This window comes from Haematobia irritans, chromosome 3 (genome assembly GCF_050003625.1).
Source record: "Haematobia irritans isolate KBUSLIRL chromosome 3, ASM5000362v1, whole genome shotgun sequence".
Lineage (NCBI taxonomy): Eukaryota > Metazoa > Arthropoda > Insecta > Diptera > Muscidae > Haematobia > Haematobia irritans.
This window is the reverse complement of record NC_134399.1, coordinates 165,491,600-165,513,097: the sequence shown is the minus strand read 5'-3', so window position 1 is coordinate 165,513,097 and position 21,498 is coordinate 165,491,600. Positions and strand designations below refer to the sequence as shown.

The following is a 21,498-nucleotide window of genomic DNA, read 5'->3' as shown; positions in this document are numbered from 1 at the left end:
CCAAATTCGCAAACATTAATATGTTTAATGGCATATGTTTGTAATATTACAATTCTCTTCATTCTCTCTTACAGAAAGCCCAATAGGGCCTACCAAACTGGCACATCAATTTTGGTTCTCATATCCGCCACCGGGCGCTGGCGGAGGCTCTTCCAGTAAGTGTTTCTTTCAAATTCCATCAAAGCTTTTTCCATCTCGTTTTATCTGTATCCTGATATTCCTTATTATTTGATTTGAAAACTAAATTTAGAAATGTTATGATTTTATATTATGTGAGACCCTGAAGCAATTACGAAACAAATTATAATCATTGTATTGAAGAAAATTGATGTTTACTAAAAAAATTGATGTATTTGTGACCAACTAAATATTGTTGTATGTCCTGTATATTTTTTTTTTGTGGAAATTAGTCTGTGAAAATTTCTAAGATAAAAGCAATAATAACGAACAAAGAAATCCCCAAAATTACTATAACCAAAAGCTGTTTATTAATGTTGATTTTTTCCTTTATCTTATACTAACTTCCTGCCTCCGTTATTACTACCTACCTACTACTACAACTACTTCTATTCTAATATTTTTCCTAATAAGTTTCTATTCGAACTGATCATAAGACATTGTGTGAAGAGTTTTTCTAGAAGCCCATGCTCATACAATGCAAAACAAAAATACTTTCTAAGTTTGGTTTTTATGTGGTTTATAAATTTACTTTTGTTTTCTTCTAATTTGTAGATGAAAGTTTCGATTTCATTTTGTTACACTACACGACAGATAAGGATTCAATTTGTTTACAAAATATAATTTAATATTGTTGTTTTTTTTTTTCATCGAATGTCCTTGGTTCGTCCAAGTTTATTAACTCAAGTTAGTTTCTTTAAAATATACCTCCAGAATAGAGCCTCATGAATTGATTTGAAACCCGAGAACTCAGATCGAAGTCTCGTTGATTGAACTATAGACTAAAGTTTTAATTACTGAACTTTGATCTCAGCATTTATACTGCAGACAGAAATCTCATTAAGTGAACTACAGTCGCATTAATGTTCAATTGTTCAAAAGTAAAACATGTCGGAAAAACATCAAATTTTAGAATCATTTTCGATTTGTTCGAATTTGCTACCACGAATTATGGCCTTTTAAATGGCCGACAAAGGCATCTCATTCTCAAGTGCCGCTACGAGATAGACACATAGTGTCTTTGGTAATAATGCTCAGCCATATAAGTCTGTCTGTGAACACATTTTTGTGATCAAAGTGTAGGTCGCAGTTCTAATCCAATCAAATTTGGTACAAATTTGGGTCAGAATGGAACCATAAGCACGGTTGCCACTCGAGCCATAAATAACACTAGCCAACAGTCGTTTTGTGAATTGGTTCTAGCATAATTTTTCTCATTGATTTTGACCTACTAAACACGAAAATGAGTTTTAAAAAATTTTCTGTCGATTGGTTTTCGAGATACAAATTTTTGAACTTTTTTTTTAATTATTGGAGATACACTTACAATTTTGAGCATATCTTTCGTCTTCTTTGACCTATTTGATCCTACTACTACTCAAATTAAAGAACATTGAGCCGTCTATAACTCATTTTCAGAAAATTTTCAAATCGGGTAAGTAGTTTGGATGTTGGCGGCTTAAAAAGTTAAAAAAAGGCGTTTTTTTAGTAAAAATGTGGCAGAAAAAAACCATATAAAAATTCATATATAATATAAAAAGATTTGGTCTTTTCGGTCTTTTACCAAAAAAATTATTTGTTGTTAGATTTTGTTAAGTAAGGGCTTATTTTCTTTGTAAAAATTTCAGCTATACGCAAAAAAAAACCAAAATTGCTGTTAGCATTGTGTTTTATATTTTATATGAATTTTTATATGTTTTTTCTGCCACATTTTTACTAAAAAAACGCCGTTTTTTAACTTTTTTAAGCCGCCAACATCCAAACTACTTACCCGATTTGAACATTTTCTGAAAATGAGCTGTAGACGGCTCAATTTTCTTTAATTTGAGTAGCACTAGGATCAAATAGGTCAAAGAAGACGAAAGATATGCTCAAAATTGTAATTGTACCCCCAAAAATTAAAAAAAAAAAGTTCAAAAATTTGTATCTCGAAAACCAATATACAGAAAATTTTTTAAAACTCATTTTCGTGTTTAGTAGGTCAAAATCAATGGGAAAAAGTATGCTAGAAACAAATAACAGAGATTATTTTGTTATTTGTGACCTAGTGTAATCTACCAAAATTTGGAGAAAATTTTATCAAAAAACTACCAAAGAAAAAAATCTTATTTTGCAAAATTTTATTTCTATGTCAAATTTTTGTCAAAATCTTATTTCTATAGAAAATTTTATTTTATAAAAATGTTGTCCAAATTTTATTTCTATGAAAAATTTTGTCAAAATTTCATTTTTATAGAACATTTTGTCAAAATGTTATTTCTATAGGAAATTCGTATAAAAATTTAATTTCTATAGAAAATTTTGTCAAAATTTTATTCCCATAGAAAATGTTGTCAAAATTTTATTCCCATAGAAAATGTTGTCAAAATTTTATTTTAGAGAAATTTTTTCAAAATTTTATTTCTATAGAAACTTTTGTCAAAATTTTAATTCTATAAAACATTTTCTCAAAATTGTACTTTTATAGGAAATTTGTATAAAAATTTAATTTCTATAGAAAATTTTGCCAAAATTTTATTTCTATAGAAAATGTTGTCTACATTTTATTTCTATAAAAATTTTTGTCAAAATTTTATTTCCATAGAAAATTTTGTCAAAATTTTATTTCTATTGAAAATTTTGTCAAAATTTTATTTCTATAAAACATTTTCTCAAAATTTTATTTCTATAAAACATTTTCTCAAAATTGTATTTTTATAGGAAATTTGTATAAAAATTTAATTTCTATAGAAAATTTTGTCTACATTTTAATTCTATAGAAAATGTTGTCAAAATTTTATTTCCATAGAAAATTTTGTCAAAATGTTATTTCTATAGAAAATTTTGTCCAAATTTTATTTCTATAGGAAATTTGTAAAAAAATTAATTTCTATTTAAAATTTTGTCAAAATTTTATTTGTATAGAAAAGTTTGTCAACATTTTATTCCCATAAAAAATGTTGTCAAAATTTTATTTTAGATAAATTTTTTCACAATTTTATTTCTATAGAAACTTTTGTCAAAATTTTCTACAATAAATTTTCTCTAAATTTTATTTCTATACGAAATTTGTATAAAAAAGTTCTATTTCTAAGACAATTTTGTCAAAATTTTATTTCTATAAAAAATTTTGCTAAAATTTTATTTCTGTAGAAAATTTTGTCAACTTATTATTGTTAAAGAAAATGTTGTCAAAATTTTATTTCTATAGAAACTTTTGTCAAAATTTTGTTTCTATAAAAAATGTTGTCAACATTTTATTCCTAAAGAAACATTTTTGTCAAAAATATCAAGAAAATTTTGTCAAAATGTTATTTTATAGAATTTTTTCAAAATTTTATTTCTATAGAAAATTTTGTCAAAATTTTATCATCAAACCTTATATATCTAACCTTTTTTCGGAAGGTTCAAGTGTAGTTCAATTTGGGTTGAGTGAATTACATGAATTTATTCTGATAATTGGTTGATAGTTTTGCTGCAAGTAGAGGGTGCTGATGAGGAATATGGTAACTCCGAAACATCTGTACATCCAAGCATCTTGCAGTCTACAGGACTTTGTCCAAATAAATTTGACAATCATATTTTCCCTCTGTTGGTTAAGCTACACGTGTAGTTTAGTCAATGCATGGTTTTAAGCTGAAATTAAAACCAACAATAATGATTGAAGAGAAACCAACAATAACAAACAAAACGAACATTTTATTTCTACAAAACATTTTCTTAAAATTTTATTTCTATAGGAAATTTGTATTAAAATTTAATTTCTATAGAAAATTTTGTCAAAATTTTATTTTTATAAAAAAAAAATTCTAAAATTTTATTTCTGTAAAAAATTTTGTCAACATATTATTTCTAGAGACAATTTTGTCAAAATTTTATTGCTATATGAACTTTTGTCAAAATTTTATTTCTATAGAAACTTTTGTAAACATTTTGTTTCTATAAAAAATGTTGCCAAAATGTTATTTCTAAAGAAAAATTTTTGTCAAAATTTCATTTCTATAGAAAATTTTGTCAAAATTTTATTTATATAGAAAAGTTTGTCAAAATTTTATTTCCATAGAAAATGTTGTCAAAATTTTATTTTATAGAAGGGAGCCACCGTGGTGCAATGGTTAGCATGCCCGCCTTGCATTCACAAGGTCGTGGGTTCGATTCCTGCTTCGACCGAATACCAAAAAGTTTTTCAGCGGTGGATTTTCCCACCTCAGTAATGCTGGTGACATTTCTGAGGGGTTCAAAACTTTTCTAAGTGGTTTCACTACAATGTGGAACGCCGTTCGGACTCGCCTATAAAAAGGAGGTCCCTTGTCATTGAGCTTAACATGGAATCGGGCAGCACTCGGGCTGCCATCTAACCTAACCTAACCTATTTTATAGAAATTTTTTCAAAATTTTATTTCTATAGAAAATTTTGTCCAAATTTTATTTCCATAGAAAATTTTGTCAAAATTTTATTTCTATAAAACATTTTCTCAAAATTTTATTTCTATAGGAAATTTGTATAAAAATTTAATTTCTATAGAAAATTTTGTCAAAATTTTGTTTTTATAACAAATTTTGCTAAAATTTTATTTCTGTAGAAAATTTTGTCAACATATTATTTCTAGAGAAAAGTTTGTCAAAATTTTATTTCTAAGGAAAAAAAATTGTCAACATTTTATTTCTATAGAAAATTGCTATAGAAAATTTTGTAAAAATTGTATTTCTATAAAAACAAAACTTTGCCACACGAGCCCTAAATAATCTACCAAAATTTGGAGAACATTTTACCAAAAAAACAACCAGAGAACAATTTCTTATTTTGCAAAATTTAATTTCCATGGATTATTTTCTCGAAATTTTATTTCTATAGAAAATTTTGTCAACATTTTATTTCTATAGAAAATGTTATCATTTTTTTATACCCTGCGCCACACTGTGGAACACGGTATTATAAGTTAGTGCATATGTTTGTAACACCCAGAAGGAGACGAGATAAACATATGGTGTCTTTGGCAATAATGCTCTGGGTGGGTCCCTGAGTCGATATAACCATGTCCGTCCGTCCGTCTGTCTGTGAACACATTTTTGTGATCCAAGTCTAGGTCGCAATTTAAGTCCAATCGCCTTCAAATTTGGCACATGTTCCTAATTTGAGTCAGACTAGAACCCTATTGGTTTTGGAAGAAATCGGTTCAGATTTAGATATACCTCCCATATATATATCTTTCGCCCGATATGGACTTATATGGCCCCAGAAGCCAGAGTTTTATACCGATTTGCTTGAAATTTTGTACAAACATAACACTTAGTCGTATAGTCAAGTGTGCAAAATTTGATTGAAATCGTTACAGATTTAGATATAGCTCCCATATATATCTTTCGCCCGATATGGACTTATATGGCCAGATTTTTGGCCGAATTTGGTTGAAATTTTGTACTAGGAGTACAATTAGTAGTATAGTCAAGTGTGCAAAATTTGATTGAAATCGATTCAGATTTAGATATAGCTCCCATATATATCTTTCGCCCGATTTACACTCATATGACCACAGAGGCCAGTTTTTTGCTCCGATTTAGTTGAAATTTTGCACAGGGAGTAGAATTAGCATTGTAGCTATGCGTGCCAAATTTGGTTGAAATCGGTTCAGAGTTAGATATAGCTCCTATATATATGTTTTTCTGATTTTGACAAAAATGGTCAAAATACCAACATTTTCCTTGTAAAATCGCCACTTCTGAGTCGAAAAGTTGTAAAAATGACTCTAATTTCCCTAAACTTCTAATACATATATATCGAGCGATAAATCATAAATAAACTTTTGCGAAGTTTCCTTAAAATTGCTTCAGATTTAAATGTTTCCCATATATTTTTACTAACATTGTGTTCCACCCTAGTGCATTAGCCGACTTAAATTTTGAGTCTATAGATTTTGTAGAAGTCTATCAAATTCTGTCCAGATCGAGTGATATGTAAATATATGTATTTGGGACAAACCTTTATATATAGCCGCCAACACATAGAATAAACTATCTAGCTATACATTTGGTCAAATTTGGTTGTGAATCGGTTTAGATGTATATATAGCTCCCATATATATCTTTACCCCGATTTGCATTAATATGACAAATGAGACCATAGTTTTACTATGATTTATTTTACTAAGATAGTGCATCATCTCAAGGCATTAGCCGGTTTAAATATTAGGTCTAGAGATTTTTTTAAAATTTCAATAAAAAAAAGTTTATTCAAATCGGCTCAGATTTAAATATTTGTATATGTGGTAACATAAGTCTTTTTACACCCAGAAAAGGAATATGATCACCTCAAACGTATTTCAAGAGCAAAATGTTATTTTTGGATGGGAAACATGTAATTGGTTTTTTGCAACCATGTTATTTTCTCTGAATTTATGTATCTGGTTACAATAACCGTGTAACATCATTTTTGCCTTAAAAATGTCCCATGTTCCCCGTACAAAAATGTCATTTTACATATTTGAGGTGATCATATTCATAATATCATATCATATTGAAAGAATTTGAGATGGTATGGTTTCCTCACTTGTGTAGTTGATTGGGAGCTAACACCCAGAGAAGGAATATGATCACCTCAAACATGTTTCAAGAGCAAAATGTTATTTTTGGATGGTGACCATGTAACATGTTGAGGAGCCACCGTGGTGCAATGGTTAGCATGCCCGCCTTGCATACACAAGGTCGTGGGTTCGATTCCTGCTACGACCGAACACCAAAAAGTTTTTCAGCGGTGGATTATCCCACCTCAGTAATGCTGGTGACATTTCTGAGGGTTTCAAAGCTTCTCTAATTGGTTTCACTAGAATGTGGAACGCCGTTCGGACTCGGCTATAAAAAGGAGGTCCCTTGTCATTGAGCTTAACATGGAATCGGGCAGCACTCAGTGATAAGAGAGAAGTTCACCACTGTGGTATCACAATGGACTGAATAGTCTAAGTGAGCCTGATACATCGGGCTGCCACATAACCTAACCTAACCTAACCTGATCATATTCCTTCTCTGGGTGAAGGCGATATTTCTTCAGATCCCCATGGATTGTTTAGGAATATAAATAGGTAGTCCTTATGGATTTTTATTAATTGTTGTAATTTTTTTTTTGTGTTTGTTTATTTTGGTTTGGTTTTCTTAGAAATTAGTTTTGTTTGCATACAATTAAAATTCAATCCTTACCCTAGTTGAAAAGAAAAATGTTGTGTAGTAGTTTTTCTTTATTCTGATATAATCTACTAATACAATTAATGATGCAAAAAAAAAAACAAGTATCATATGTTGTTATTTCTTTTGAATGCTTTTTTGAATTTGAAGTTAACAGAAAACAAAACAAACAAAATTATAATTGATTTATTAACTAACCACTAATACTAAGTAATCAAATTTAATACTACTCCTTAACTCTTAATCTTACTCTACTTACAATTACTATTACTTATTGTTAAAAACTGATAAAGTAATTAATTAAAACATTTCTTTCCATTTTTCTTTTGCATTTCAAACATCAAACCAAAAAAACAAAAAAATAACAAAACAAATCCGAAATCGAAAATCGCAATAAAAACCTAACCACATATAAAAACTCCCATTGGGGATATTACATCTCCAATTTAGATAAAAGTGTTTACAACAACAATAACCACTATAACTACTATAACCACCAATACTAGATACTCTAATACGCTCTTACGCTCTCTTAACCACATAATACTACTACTCTTCTCTACTACTACTACTAGTAGTAATACAATTTACTAATTACTAAATACCACTTTAACCACTACTGTTACAAGAGACAAACTTAAAACTACCAATTACCACAAGAACTTATAAACACTAAGAGATTCATACATTAGCAGTAGTCGTTCTATCTACATATCCAAATCGTAAAAAAAAACATAACCTAAACTTCCTGTAAATTACATATATATGTGTATGTGTAGAATCAAACGAAAAGAAAACGTAAAAAAATAAACAAAACAAACGTGTAGTAAAAATCCGTAAAATCCTTCTTCAAAAGCTACTTAGAGAAACACCATTATAAATTTAAAGTAAATGCAAAAATTTTATTAACAAAAAAAAAACACCTAAAAACATTTAGACAGAGGTAAGGCTTGAACATAAAATGTAGCAAATTCAAAAAAAAAAAACTTTTTGTAAATTTTTAATTTCACATAATAACAACATAATTTTGTTTAATTCTTTGAAAAATTTCTAGTTAGCAAAAAACTGTTTCGTATTTTTTTTTTAAGTTTTTATTTTGTTAGTTACTTTACCTTGGCAAAATTTGAAATAACCAAAACCAACAAAAAAAATATATATTTTAAATAGAAAGTTATTAAAAAAAAAATCCAAAAGTTTTGAATAGAAACTTTTCATTTTGTATACGTACGTGTGTATGTGTTGGTATTCTTATATTTCATAGCTAAAACTCTGTGCATTTTTATAGCCGTTCCTTGCGTTGTGTGTTAACTAAAGTTAAGTATGTTGTATTTAACTTTAATATTTCCTTCATATATCTTATGCATGATTTTTTATATAAAAACTTCATATCTAGGAGCATGAATCTCTAAGGAAATTTATTATTATTCAAATACATTATATAAGTAAATATTATAATTAAGAAAATTCTTATAATCTATAATTCTGACGAAAAGGTCTTTTCGTATTTTGTCAATACCCAGCAAAAAAAGAGCTTCCAAAAAAGTACTTTGGATCCCCAATTTGTGATCCGGAAGTAGTGTAAACTTGGATCATTTCCAATGAATCTTACAAGGACTCCATTTTTGGATCCATTGCATTGCCTTAGAAGTTGTGCCTTGGAAGTTCATTTCGATAAAAGAAATTTAAAAAACTAAAAAAAAAAACAAAATTTTTTTTCCAATTTCACTTTTTATTTTTATCAGTAGGTTTGATACACTTTTATTTTCTTATTATCTAATTTTAAAAAAATGTAAAACTTCTTCGCTTCCACCGGACGTTGAACCTGGGTCTGTTGGTACCATAACAGGACGCCTTAGCACACTGAGCCACAAACGCCATTCAACACGATGCATCAAAACGTCTATTCAAATGTTTGTGATATGAACCTAATATGACACCACGGCATGACATTCTAACTACTTCCTGAGAGGTTCTTTATTATAATCTTTACAATGAAAAAATAAAGAACGCTTGTTCAAATTCTCCAGCGGCAATTTTTTTATTAAATATTTTTCTAAAAATTTTTTTTTTTATGTTATACATCGTTTTTTTTCTTTCTTTGGCATATATTTTTGTATAAATATATTTTTTCCATTAAAAATCAACAAAAAATTAAAAATTATCGTAAATTGTAAAACCTTCTCAAAAGAACTTCCATGGAAGTGAAAAAGTCAAACGGTTCACTTATCATATTAATATTATTATTATTTTACATTTTTAGTGATCTTCTATTTTTTCCGAAATTTCTCCAAAACTTAAATTTTCATTTAAAATGGCCTAATTCCATACCTTCTAAGTCTTTCCAAAAGCATTGCATCGGAAGTGAAAAAAATCGATAGGATATCCCTGGATGTACTTTAAACCTTTCCAAAAGGACTGTATCGGAAGTGGAAAAACTTAATGGGGGATTCCTGGACGCGCTTTAAAAGAAATGTTTTTGTAGAACAACTTCTATTTTTTTACTGGGTATATGTCGTAAGAGTCATCTGTCTTCAGTGCAAGCAATCACATTGTATCATTCCTCATGATTTTGGAATGGTGGGTAATATTTTAAGCTTCATTTATCAATAAAATAGCAAGTTCTTAAAAGCTGCAAAGAAAGTTACAACATCAAACATTATCAAGTTTCGTTAATAAAAATTAAATATGGCAATTACATACATCGTCAAATTTCTCTTTTCAAGTTGTACGGAGAATGCAACTAAAATTATCTGTTTTCGAATTTTATTTAAAAGAGATTTATGTGTGCATTACACAGTCGACTATGACTAGATTTGCTTGGCTATTTGCATTACTTGTGTGTACCATTTCACTGTTTAACATGGATATGTCTCTGTCTACACTGTCGTTGCCGTATTCTACGTTACATCGAGAAGTAGTAGAGTTTTTGGTTGGTGATAGCACCGTAATGTTTGCTATTACTTTCCAGCAATAATAAAACGTAGCCAAAAAAGTAGTGAAAGTGTTGTTTTTTGATCCTGAAGTGGTGCCAAATTGATGATGAATTTAACACGGGAGCCACCGTGGTGCAATGGTTAGCATACCCGCCTTGCGTACACAAGGTCGTGGGTTCGATTCCTGCTTCGACCGAACACCAAAAAAGTTTTTCAGCGGTGGATTATCTCACCTCAGTAATGCTGGTGACATTTCTTAGGGTTTCAAAGCTTCTCTAAGTGGTTTCACTGCAATGTGGAACGCCGTTCGGACTCGGCTATAAAAAGGAGGTCCCTTGTCATTGAGCTTAACATGGAATCGGGCACCACTCAATGATAAGAGAGAAGTTCACCAATGTGGTGTCACAATGGACTGAATAATCTAAGTGAGCCTGATACATCGGGCTGCCACCTAACCTAACCTAACTTCCGAACGAAACAAGCTATCGACTTGAAACTTGGCACAAGTAGTTATTATTGATGTAGGTCGGATGGCATTGCAAATGAGTCATATCGGACCACTTTTACGTATAGCCCCCATATAAACGGACCCCAAGATTTGGCTTACGGAGCCTCTAAGAGAAGCATATTCGATCTGGCTAAAATTTGGTACATGGTGTTGGTATATGGTCTCTAATAACCATGCAAAAATTGGTCCACATCGGTCCATAATTATATATAGCCCCCATATAAACCGATCCCCAAATTGGGCTTGTGGAGCCTCAAAGAGAAGCAAATTTCATCCGATCCGGTTGAAATTTGGTATATGATGTTGGTATACAGTATCTAACAACGGTGCCAGTATTGGTCCATATCGGTCCATAATTATATATAGCCCTTATATAAACCGATCCCCAGATTTGACCTACGGAGCTTCTTAGAGGAGCAAAATTCATCCGATCCGGTTGAAACTTAGTACGTGGTGTTAGTAACAGGTTGGCTGATAAGTCCCCGGTCTAACAAAGAAAAACACCTTTTTTTTGTCAAAATTCGTTTTTATTATTCAACATAGTTCCCTTCAAGAGCCATACAACGATTATAACGACCTTCCAATTTTTTGATACCATTTTGGTAGTACTCCTTCGGTTTTGCCTCAAAATAGGCCTCAGTTTCGGAGATCACCTCTTCATTGCAGCCAAATTTTTTCCCTGCGAGCATACTTTTGAGGTCTGAGAACAAGAAAAATTCGCTGGGGGCCTGATCTGGAGAATACGGTGGGTGGGGAAGCAATTCGAAGCCCAATTCACGAATTTTTGCCATCGTTCTCAATGACTTGTGGCATGTGCGTTGTCTTGGTGGAACAAGACTTTTTCATATGGGGCCGCGATTTCGACCTTCAAACGCTCCAATAACGCCATATAATGGTCACCTTTCTCAAGATAATCGATAAAAATTATTCCATGCGCATCCCAAAAAACAGAGGCCATTACTTTGCCAGCGGACTTTTGAGTCTTTCAACGCTTCGGAGACTGTTCACCGGTCGCTGTCCACTCAGCTGACTGTCGACTGGACTCAGGAGTGTAGTGATGGAGCCATGTTTCATCCATTGTCACATATGGATGGAAAAACTCGGGTGTATTACGAGTTAACAGCTGCAAACACCGCTCAGAATCATCAACACGTTGTTGTTTTTGGTCAAATATCCAAATATTGATTAATGATATGACCAACACGTTCCTTTGATATCTTTAAGGCCTCTGCTATCTCGATCAACTTCATTTTACGGTCATTCAAAATCATTTTGTGGATTTTTTTGATGTTTTCGTCGGTAACCACACTCAAAAAAAGTTTACTTGGATCCAAAGATTTGACCTTCCCTTAAGGATTTTGGTATTGATTCCGAGCCAAAGATGCGGCTTCTTTAAAACAAAGACATCTTTGACGGACCTCCCTGGCTTTATATCTACACTGAAAAAACAGTGAACCCACCAGGAAAGATAACTTTCGATTAATTTTAGAAAATTTTGATTTTTTTTAGAAAATTTTAACTAAACAGTATTACAAGCGCTGGCATCACTCCGATATGGTAAAAATAAGTAAATATTTTTCGATAAATTCAAGAAAATTTATTAGACATAACTAAGTTTTTGCACTTGTTAAAGAAAATTTTGTAGTTTTAAGAGAAATCTTGGGGTTCAAAATTGCAAGAATGTCTTTAGTGCCATACGAAGTTCATGATGGACACATTTTTGGTAAAATTTACAAATTTAAAGAAATAATGAACTATTTTGTGAGAAATACGAAATTAGGAAACCTTTATGCTTTATTTTTGTATAATTTTTTCCTGCTTTTTAGTTCATTTAACTAACGTACGCAAAAAATTATTTGAGTAAAGTAAACTTTTTCCAAACATAATGATTCTATGAACTAATATAAAGTTAAATTGGCTTTAGTGAAATAGAGAGTTCACTTTTTTTTGAGTGTAGGATAAATAAAATTAAAATTAGATACAGATCTCATTCATCGAATTTTTATCCTCTTTTTGTAATATGTTAATAAAAGTATTTATGTACAAACAAATTCCAATTTAAAATCCAAATTATGCCAAGTACTTCAAAGTAAAAACTTTTTCTTAATGCTAAAAAAACTTTGAACCAACGATGCAAATCCTTAAAATAAGCCTTAGCCCATATTTGAAGCGATTTATCTTAAATTTAAAAATATAATATGTCAATTGTGTTAAAGATGATTTCTTTAAATTAAAAATGTTTTTCTTTATTTTAAGGAAAATTTGCCTTACTTCAAAGATCTACATCTACAACAGAGAGACGGAAAATTTCAAAATTTGTGTCCTAAATTTAATGAAAAAAAATTTTGAAGCAAGGATTATAAACTTTCATTTAACTAAACTGTCATTATTTTAAAGAATTTGGTCCTTAACTTTGGGTAAATTTCGATTCCTAAAATTTAAGTTGCATAGTCTTCCATATAAGGCCAATATTTTTTCAGTACACCTCTTTCGGGCCTCCACTGCATTCACCGTCCTCCGTGCTCATTTCACCACGCTTGAGTTTTGCATACCAATCAATTATTTTTGATTTCCCTGGGGCAGAGTCCGGAAACTCATTACTCATTTGTCCAAATTTTATATTTCTATAGACAATTTTGTCAAAATTTTATTTCGTGTTCATAATTGTATATAGCCCCTATATACAGCGACCCCCATATTTCAATTCTAGCTCTATAATTACCGCACAAAAGTTCATATCGGTTCGTAATTATTTCTTCCCTATATATACCGGTCAAAAAATGAGTCGACCTTTTTTTGTCTACTATATATCCCGCATGGACTAACTTACAATTTAGAAGATGGTGTTAAGAAGTTTTAAGATGCCTTGCCATCGGCCGCAACCCAAGTAATTTAATTGTGGATGACCTCCTTAATACAAGTTTGTACGCAATCCATGGTGGAGGGTAATTAAGATTCGGCCTGGCCGAACTTACGGCTGTATATACTTGTTTTATTAAAAAAAAAAAAATATTTTAGTTTTGTGGAAAAATCGATTAATTTTTTGTTTTAAATGAACCATTACAAAAATAATTGAAAGTAACAAAAAAATCGATTAGGTTTTTAATCAAGAATAATTTTTAATACTGTTTTGATATACTGATTGATACTATAATTTTCATAATTGCTGCAAATTCAATTAAAAACGTATTTGTTTTTTCCTTTTTTATCTATGTGGTACAATACATTTTGAACTCTCTCTCTCTCCTATCAATGCTACCCGATGGCTGCACTTGACCTTGACTATTCTCTGTGCGTTTCATGCTAAAAACGTACAATTCCAACAATTCTGAAAGAACAAATGAACTGTAATACCGACAAAAATCGTCTGCAAGTCTTGTATCTATTCTCTTTTATAAAATATCCATTTTTCGTTGGCTTTCTATCATCTGACCATAACAATTTCACGCTTGACACAAGAGTTAAGAGCTTGGGCAAAACTTAGACATGAAAGAAAATTTGAAAACCAAAAAAAAAAAAAAAACTGAAAGACTGTCTGACATGTTGGTTAGCCAGACACCACCACCACCTCATAGCTAGACATCGTTATCACTTGCATACAATGCCACTACATGTGCCAAACATTAATGGTCATTGATGCATTGCTCATTTGATGGGATTTGCCACCCCCCATTACCAATATTTTCATTCAACATTGAATGTGTTTTGGTAGAAATTCACATCACAACTTACTACCAGCAACGTATCTTTTTTTGTTTTTGGAAGTAACTATTCATACACTAAGAAAAAAGAAAAATATGACTATTGGTCGTCTTTAGCAGATAATTTACATAAAATCTAATAATTGAAATAAAATTGTTTTAAAAATTTTTCGATTAAATACTTTTAATTAAATTTACTTGCTTTAAATTAAAATGTTTTGTGTTATATACTTTAATGAAATACATTAAAGTATATAATACAAAATCTATATAATTAAAATAAACTAAATTAACTAAAACTAAAAATTTTAGTTTAAACTGAATTAGTTTTAATTCATATTAAAATTAAAGTTAAAATTTAAATTACAACTTGAATTACCATTAAAATTCATCTTAAATTAATGTCAATAATACAAAAATAATTAAATTATAATAATTAAATAAATACAAGGAGGCTGATACGTAATGCAACAAGGTAAAGCGCTCTAGTTTTTTTCTTAATTTTTATTATTCAAAAGAAAAAATTTTGGAAATAACACCAAATTGCAGAATCAGTTTAGATTTGTGCGAAACCTTTGGTACGAATTATATCCTTAAAACGGCCGACAAAGCCATCAAAAGTGGCTCTGCCGTAGTTTGGCCCATTCCTGTTGAAGCGCCGACATGAGATCATCGACAATTTTGTGTTTTCCTGCCAAAAGTCCAAAGGGTAATTTGGTGACCATTGTTCAGTAGAAATGAAGTAAGAAGCCTTAGTTATAATCCATTCGTGATTGATGAGTACTCAATATCGTATGTAAAAACAAGTAAGGAAAGTCTAAAGTCGGGCGGGGCCGACTATATTATACCCTGCACCACTTTGTAGATCTAAATTTTCGATACCATATCACATCCCTCAAATGTGTTGGGTGCTATATATAAAGGTTTGTCCCAAATACATAGATTTTAATATCACTCGATTTGGACAGAATTTGATAGACTTTTACAAAATCTATAGACTCAAAATTTAAGTTGGCTAATGTACTAGGGTGGAACACAATTTTAGTAAATAAATATGGGAAACATTTAAATCTGAAGCAATTTTAAGGAAACTTCGCAAAAGTTTATTTATGATTTATCGCTCGATATGTATGTATTAGAAGTTTAGGAAAATTAGATTCATTTTTACAACTTTTCGACTAAGCAGTGGCGATTTACAAGGAAAATGTTGGTATTTTGACCATTTTTGTCGAAATCAGAAAAACATATATATGGGAGCTATATCTAAATCTGAACCGATTTCAACCAAATTTGGCACACATAGCTACAATTCTAATTCTACTCCCTGTGCAAAATTTCAACTAAATCGGAGTTAAAAATTGGCCTCTGTGGTCATTTGAATGTAAATCGGGCGAAAGCTATATATGGGAGCTACATCTAAATCTTAACCGATTTCAACCAAATTTGACACGCATAGCTATAATGCTAGTTCTACTCTCTGTGCAAAATTTCAACTAAATCGGGGCAAAAAATTGGCCTCTGTGGGCAAATGAGTGTAAATTCGGCGAAAGCTATATATGGGAGCTATATCTAAATCTGAACCGATTTGGCTGATATTTTGCAAGTTTTTTGAGACTCATAGAATATTCGGATGTACGGAATTTGAGGAAGATCGGTTGATATACACGCCAATTATGACCAGATCGGTGAAAAATATATATGGCAGCTATATCTAAATCTGAATCGATTTTTTCCAAAATCTTTGAGCCGAAACAGGACTCTATACCAAATTTTTGGACAATCGCACTAAAACTGCGAGCTGTACTTTGCACACAAAAATACACCAACAGACAGACAGACGGACAGACAGACGGACATCGCTAAATCGACTCAGAATTTAATTCTAAGACGATCGGTATACTAAACGATTGGTCTCAGACTTTTCCTTCTTGGCGTTACATACAAATGCACAAACTTATTATACCCTCTACCACAGTAGTGGTGAAGGGTATAAAAATCGTCTAAAATTTTTCTGGAGGGGCTGAGCCCTTCCTATGATTAGGTTATGTTAGGTGGCAGTCCGATGTATCAGGCTCACTTAGACTATTCAGTCCATTGTGGTACCACATTGGTGAACTTCTCTCTTATCACTGAGTGCTGCCCGATTCCATTTTAAGCTCAATGACGAGGGACCTCCTTTTTATAACCGTGTCCGAACCGCGTTCCACATTGCAGTGAAACCATTTAGAGAAGCTTTGAAACCCTCAGAAATGTCACCAGCATTACTGAGGTGGGATAATCCACCTCTGAAAAACTTTTTGGTTTTCGTTTGAAGCAGGAATCGAACCCACGACATTGTGTATGCAAGGCGGGCATTCTAGCCATTGCACCGTGGTGGCCCTTCCCATGGTCCACGGTCAAAATATTTGCATATTCAGGGCTTCAATTTTGCCTTTAGGACAATTTACCGAAAATTTTCAGCATTTAATTCGACGCCACTGTCGATGAATATGAGCGGGGAGCGATCATTCACTGAAAAAAATATTGTCGTGAGGTCAAAGATTTCATGTCTTTAAAATACGAATGCAAATTTTGCTTAGCATAGAAGACGCATTTCTCTAATATAAAGTTTTTTTCCTTGTCCAAAAGTCGATAAACTTTACAATGAAGTCGTATTGCCCTTATAATTAAGTGATTTGACTTAAAAATGGGTATCATAAAATGAAAGAAAAAATGTTTGGGCTAAGGTCAATTTGACTTTAATTATTCAGAAAAATTCTATAAATTTAATGAAATTTAATGAAATTGTCTTTAAATTTGTTGTCTTTTTGCAGCAAAAAATCGTTCACATATTGGACATGTTTCGCAACACTTTAATTTAAAGACGTTTTTTACTTCAAACATAGTATAATTTCTACTTAAAGTCGAGTCTTAATTTAGAAAATAAAGTTGTCGTTAACTCGTTTTTAAATGACTTTGATAGCATATGAAGAAAAAAAGCTGAAAAAACGAAAAATTAAAATTTGCTTTCTAGAAGCGAGTACACAAACCCCAAATATAAAAGAGAATTGTGTTTTAAAGGTATCCTTAATTGTATTCTCCGCTTCTTTGGATCGGAATCAATACCAAAATTTTTAAAGTAAAGACAAAATCTTTGGAACCAGACATAATTTTTTTCAGTGTTGGCAGTTACGTCGGCCCACACAATTACATTATCTGGCCTCTTTGGCAAGCAAGCCCTATCATTCTGTTTGTTCACAAACAGTTCAATTTGGAATGACCTTTTATCGGAGAAACAAAATTCGGTAATTAGCCGCTTTCATGCAATCGAAGCAACTCCTTGGCTTTTTCCAGTCTCACTTTTTTGTGCATCAGCTCTTCAAAATCTGGATTACGATCAAATCTGGTCTTCAATTTTTGAATTATTTCTGGTAACAAGTTTTTTTCGTTCAATTTTTAGATTTGATGCAACGCTGTTAGTATCCCATTAACGAGCAAGGGTGCGAGAAACACAAAATTTATTCACATTTAAATGCTGGATGGCTCTAATAGGTAATCTCACTAGCACGTTTGAATTCCATCACTTATAACTTAATTTCTGAATGCAATAGATCAAAATGCTCTTGTAGGTTTGTAAACAATATAAGTATATACGGCCGTAAGTTCGGCCAGACCGAATCTTATGTACCCTCCACCATGGATTGCGTAGAAACTTCTACAGAAGACGGTCATTCACAATTAAATTATTAGTTAGTCCATGCGGGATATATAGTAGACAAAAGAGAGGTCGATTAAATACGTATAAGTATATTCAGTTCTTGACCGGTATATAGAGGGAAGAAATAATTACGAACCGATATGAACTTTTGTGCTGTAATTATAGCGCCAGGATTGAAATTGGAAGTCGCTTTATATGGGGGCTATATACAATTATGAACACGAGTCTGCCAAAGCTTCATAAATTTTCTATAACAATTTGACAAAATTTTCTACAGAAATAAAATTCTGACAAAATTTTCTATAGAAATAAACTTTTGACAAAACTTTCTATAGAAGTATAAAATTTTGACAAAATTTTCTATGGAAGTAAAATTTTGGTAGATTGTTTTTGGCTCGAGTAGCAATCGTGATTTTTCTGTGATTGGGGATCGGTTTATTTGGGGGATATATATAATATAGATCGATACGGACCAATTTTGGCATGGTCGTTATCGGCCATACACTAGCGAAATGTACGAAATTTCAACCGGATCGATATGGACCAATTTTGGCATGGTTGTTATCGGCCATACACTAGCGAAATGTATGAAATTTCAACCGGATCGGATGAATTTTGCTCCTTCAAGAGGCTCCGGAGGTCAAATCTGGGGATCGGTTTATATAACGGCTATATATACTTATGGACCGATATGGACCAATACCAAACACATACAAAATTTCAACCGGATCGGATGAAAGTTGCTTCTCTTTGAGGCTCCGCAAGCCAAATCTGGGGTCCGTTTATATGGTAGCGATAATATAGTTACGGACCGATGTGGACCAATTTTTGCATGATTGTTAGAGACCATATACTAACACCATGTACAAAATTTCAGCCGGATGAAATTTGCTTCTCTTAGAGGATCGGCAAAGCAAATTTGGGGATCGGTTTATATGGGGGCTATATATAATTATGGACCGATGTGGACAAATTTTTGCATGGTTGTTAGAGGCCATATACCAACACCATGTATCAAATTTCAGCCGGATCGGATGAAATTTGCTTTTCTTTGAGGCTCCGCAAGCCAAATCTGGGGTCGGTTTATATGGTGGCGATATATATAATTATGGACCGATGTGGACCAATTTTTGCACGATTGTTAGAGACCATATACTAACATCATGTACAAAATTTCAACCGGATGAAATTTGCTTCTCTTAGAGGATCAGCAAGCCAAATTTGGGGATCGCTTTATATGGGGGCTATATATAATTATGGACCGATGTGGACAAATTTTTGTATGGTTGTTAGACACCATATACTAACACCACATACCAAATTTCAGCCAAATCTGGGGTCGGTTTATATGGTGGCGATATATATAATTATGGACCGAAGTGGACCAATTTTTGCATGCTTTTTAGAGACCATATACTAACACCATGTACAAAATTTCAGCCGGATGAAATTTGCTGCTCTTCGGGGGTCTGCAAGCCAAATTTGAGGGTCCGTTTATATAGGGCTATACGTAAAAGTGGACCGATATGGCCCATTTGCAGTACCATCCGACCTACATCAATAGCAACTATTTGTGCCAAGTTTCAAGTCGATAGCTTGTTTCGTTCGGAAGTTAGCGTGATTTCAACAGACGGACGGACGGACTTTATGGGGCCTTAGAGCAATACTTCGATGTGTTACAAACGGAATGACAAAGTTAATATACCCCCCATCCTATGGTGGAGGGTATCAAAATGAATTGTCATCGGAATAAACTTGTCAGTCGAGCGGTTTGGAGAAGTTGGTTGCAATACATATTAGCCACCCTGAACCATTTTCGATCATTGTTCAGCTGTAGCTAAAGACTCGGGATAGAGAATGTGTAAATAATCACTTAAAAGTATGATTCAAAATTCAATAAAAACGACATTTCGGGTCGCAATATCGGGCAACACTGGTTACACGTCAACAGTGCTGCCAGTATTTTTTTTGACTCTTGTCCCAAAAGTGGAACGCTTTCGATCCCAAAAATCCCCAATTTAAATTGAAATTTCTCACAAAAAATCCCCAATAAATTTTTAACAAGATTTTCTGAACAAATAGGTCCTTATGTAGAAAATCATGAATAATTTAAAAAATGAAAACAAAATAAAATGTTTGTCATACCATCTTACAAGCTGCAATAATATCAAGGTTTCGAACAAGGAGTTCGGCCACCATGTATTTATAATATGTATAATAATAACTTCATCATTTCAATATTGCTGTGATATATTGTCCAAATCAGCAATGAAGGTGCAACATTTATGCCCGAGTCCTCGCGAAATAATTTCGCAATTGTTCACTGAAAAATCAGTGAACCCACCAGGAAGAAAACTTTCGGTTAGTTTTAGAAAATTTTGAATATTTGTAGAAATTTTTAACTAAACAGTATTACAAACGTTGGCATCACGCCGATGTCATAAAAATAAGTAAATATTTTTCGACAAATACAAGAAAATTTATTAGACATAACTAAGTTTTTTCACTTGTTAAAGAAAATTTTGTAGTTTGAAGACAAAACTTGGAGTTCAAAATTGCAAGAATGTCTTTAGTGACGTACGAAGTTCACGATGGACGCATTTTTGGTAAAATTTACAAATTTAAAGAAATTCTGAACTATTTTGTGGAAGACACGAATTTAGTTAATCTCTATGTTTCATTTGAGTATATTTTTTTCCTCAGGTTTAGTTAATTTAACTAACGTACACAAAAAAGTATTAGAGTAAAGAAAACATTCTCCAAACATAATATTTCTATGAACTAAAATAAAGATAAATTGGCTTTAGTGAAATAGAGAGTTCAGTTTTTTTTTTGAGTGTAGTAAAATGACTTGGCCAAGTCGAGTACAGATATAAATTAGCGTTTGGGCCCCAAAATAAAATTCTGTATCCGTTTCCAGTCCAAATGCTCCATTTCCCTATTTTAGTAAGACTTAATATTGTAGGAAAAACACGATCTTCTGTAAATCAGATTTATTATAATGGACCGAAAAAATTAATATAAATTTGTCAAAATTTAAGTGAAATTCCCTTTCCACCCATTTACGAAAAAATATCCCCAATTTGGGTAAAAATCCTCAAAACTGACAACACTGTAGGTCATTGTTTTTATACAGTGTCTCCCATTTTCTATCTATTTAGACAGTTTTCTCAGAAACCCTAGAAACATAGAAGACACCAAAAACTAAGAAACTACTTTTTTCAAACAATTTCGATTATTTTGTTTTCTGTGACATTTCCTATATGAGGGTGTAAACTGTAATGCAAATTCATAGGCATACGACGACTACTGTGCATTCTACACAAT

General features: G+C 31.8%; 1 protein-coding gene across 1 annotated transcript in view; it reads left to right on the top strand.

Annotated features, from left to right (window-relative positions):
• Hk (potassium voltage-gated channel subfamily A regulatory beta subunit hyperkinetic) overlaps positions 1-21,498 on the top strand; it is a 426,198-nt gene that overhangs the window by 32,603 nt on the left and 372,097 nt on the right. The window contains exon 2 of the mRNA XM_075299067.1: positions 75-155. Coding sequence (XP_075155182.1) covers positions 75-155 — 81 coding nt within the window. The remainder of the gene's footprint in view (positions 1-74; positions 156-21,498) is intronic.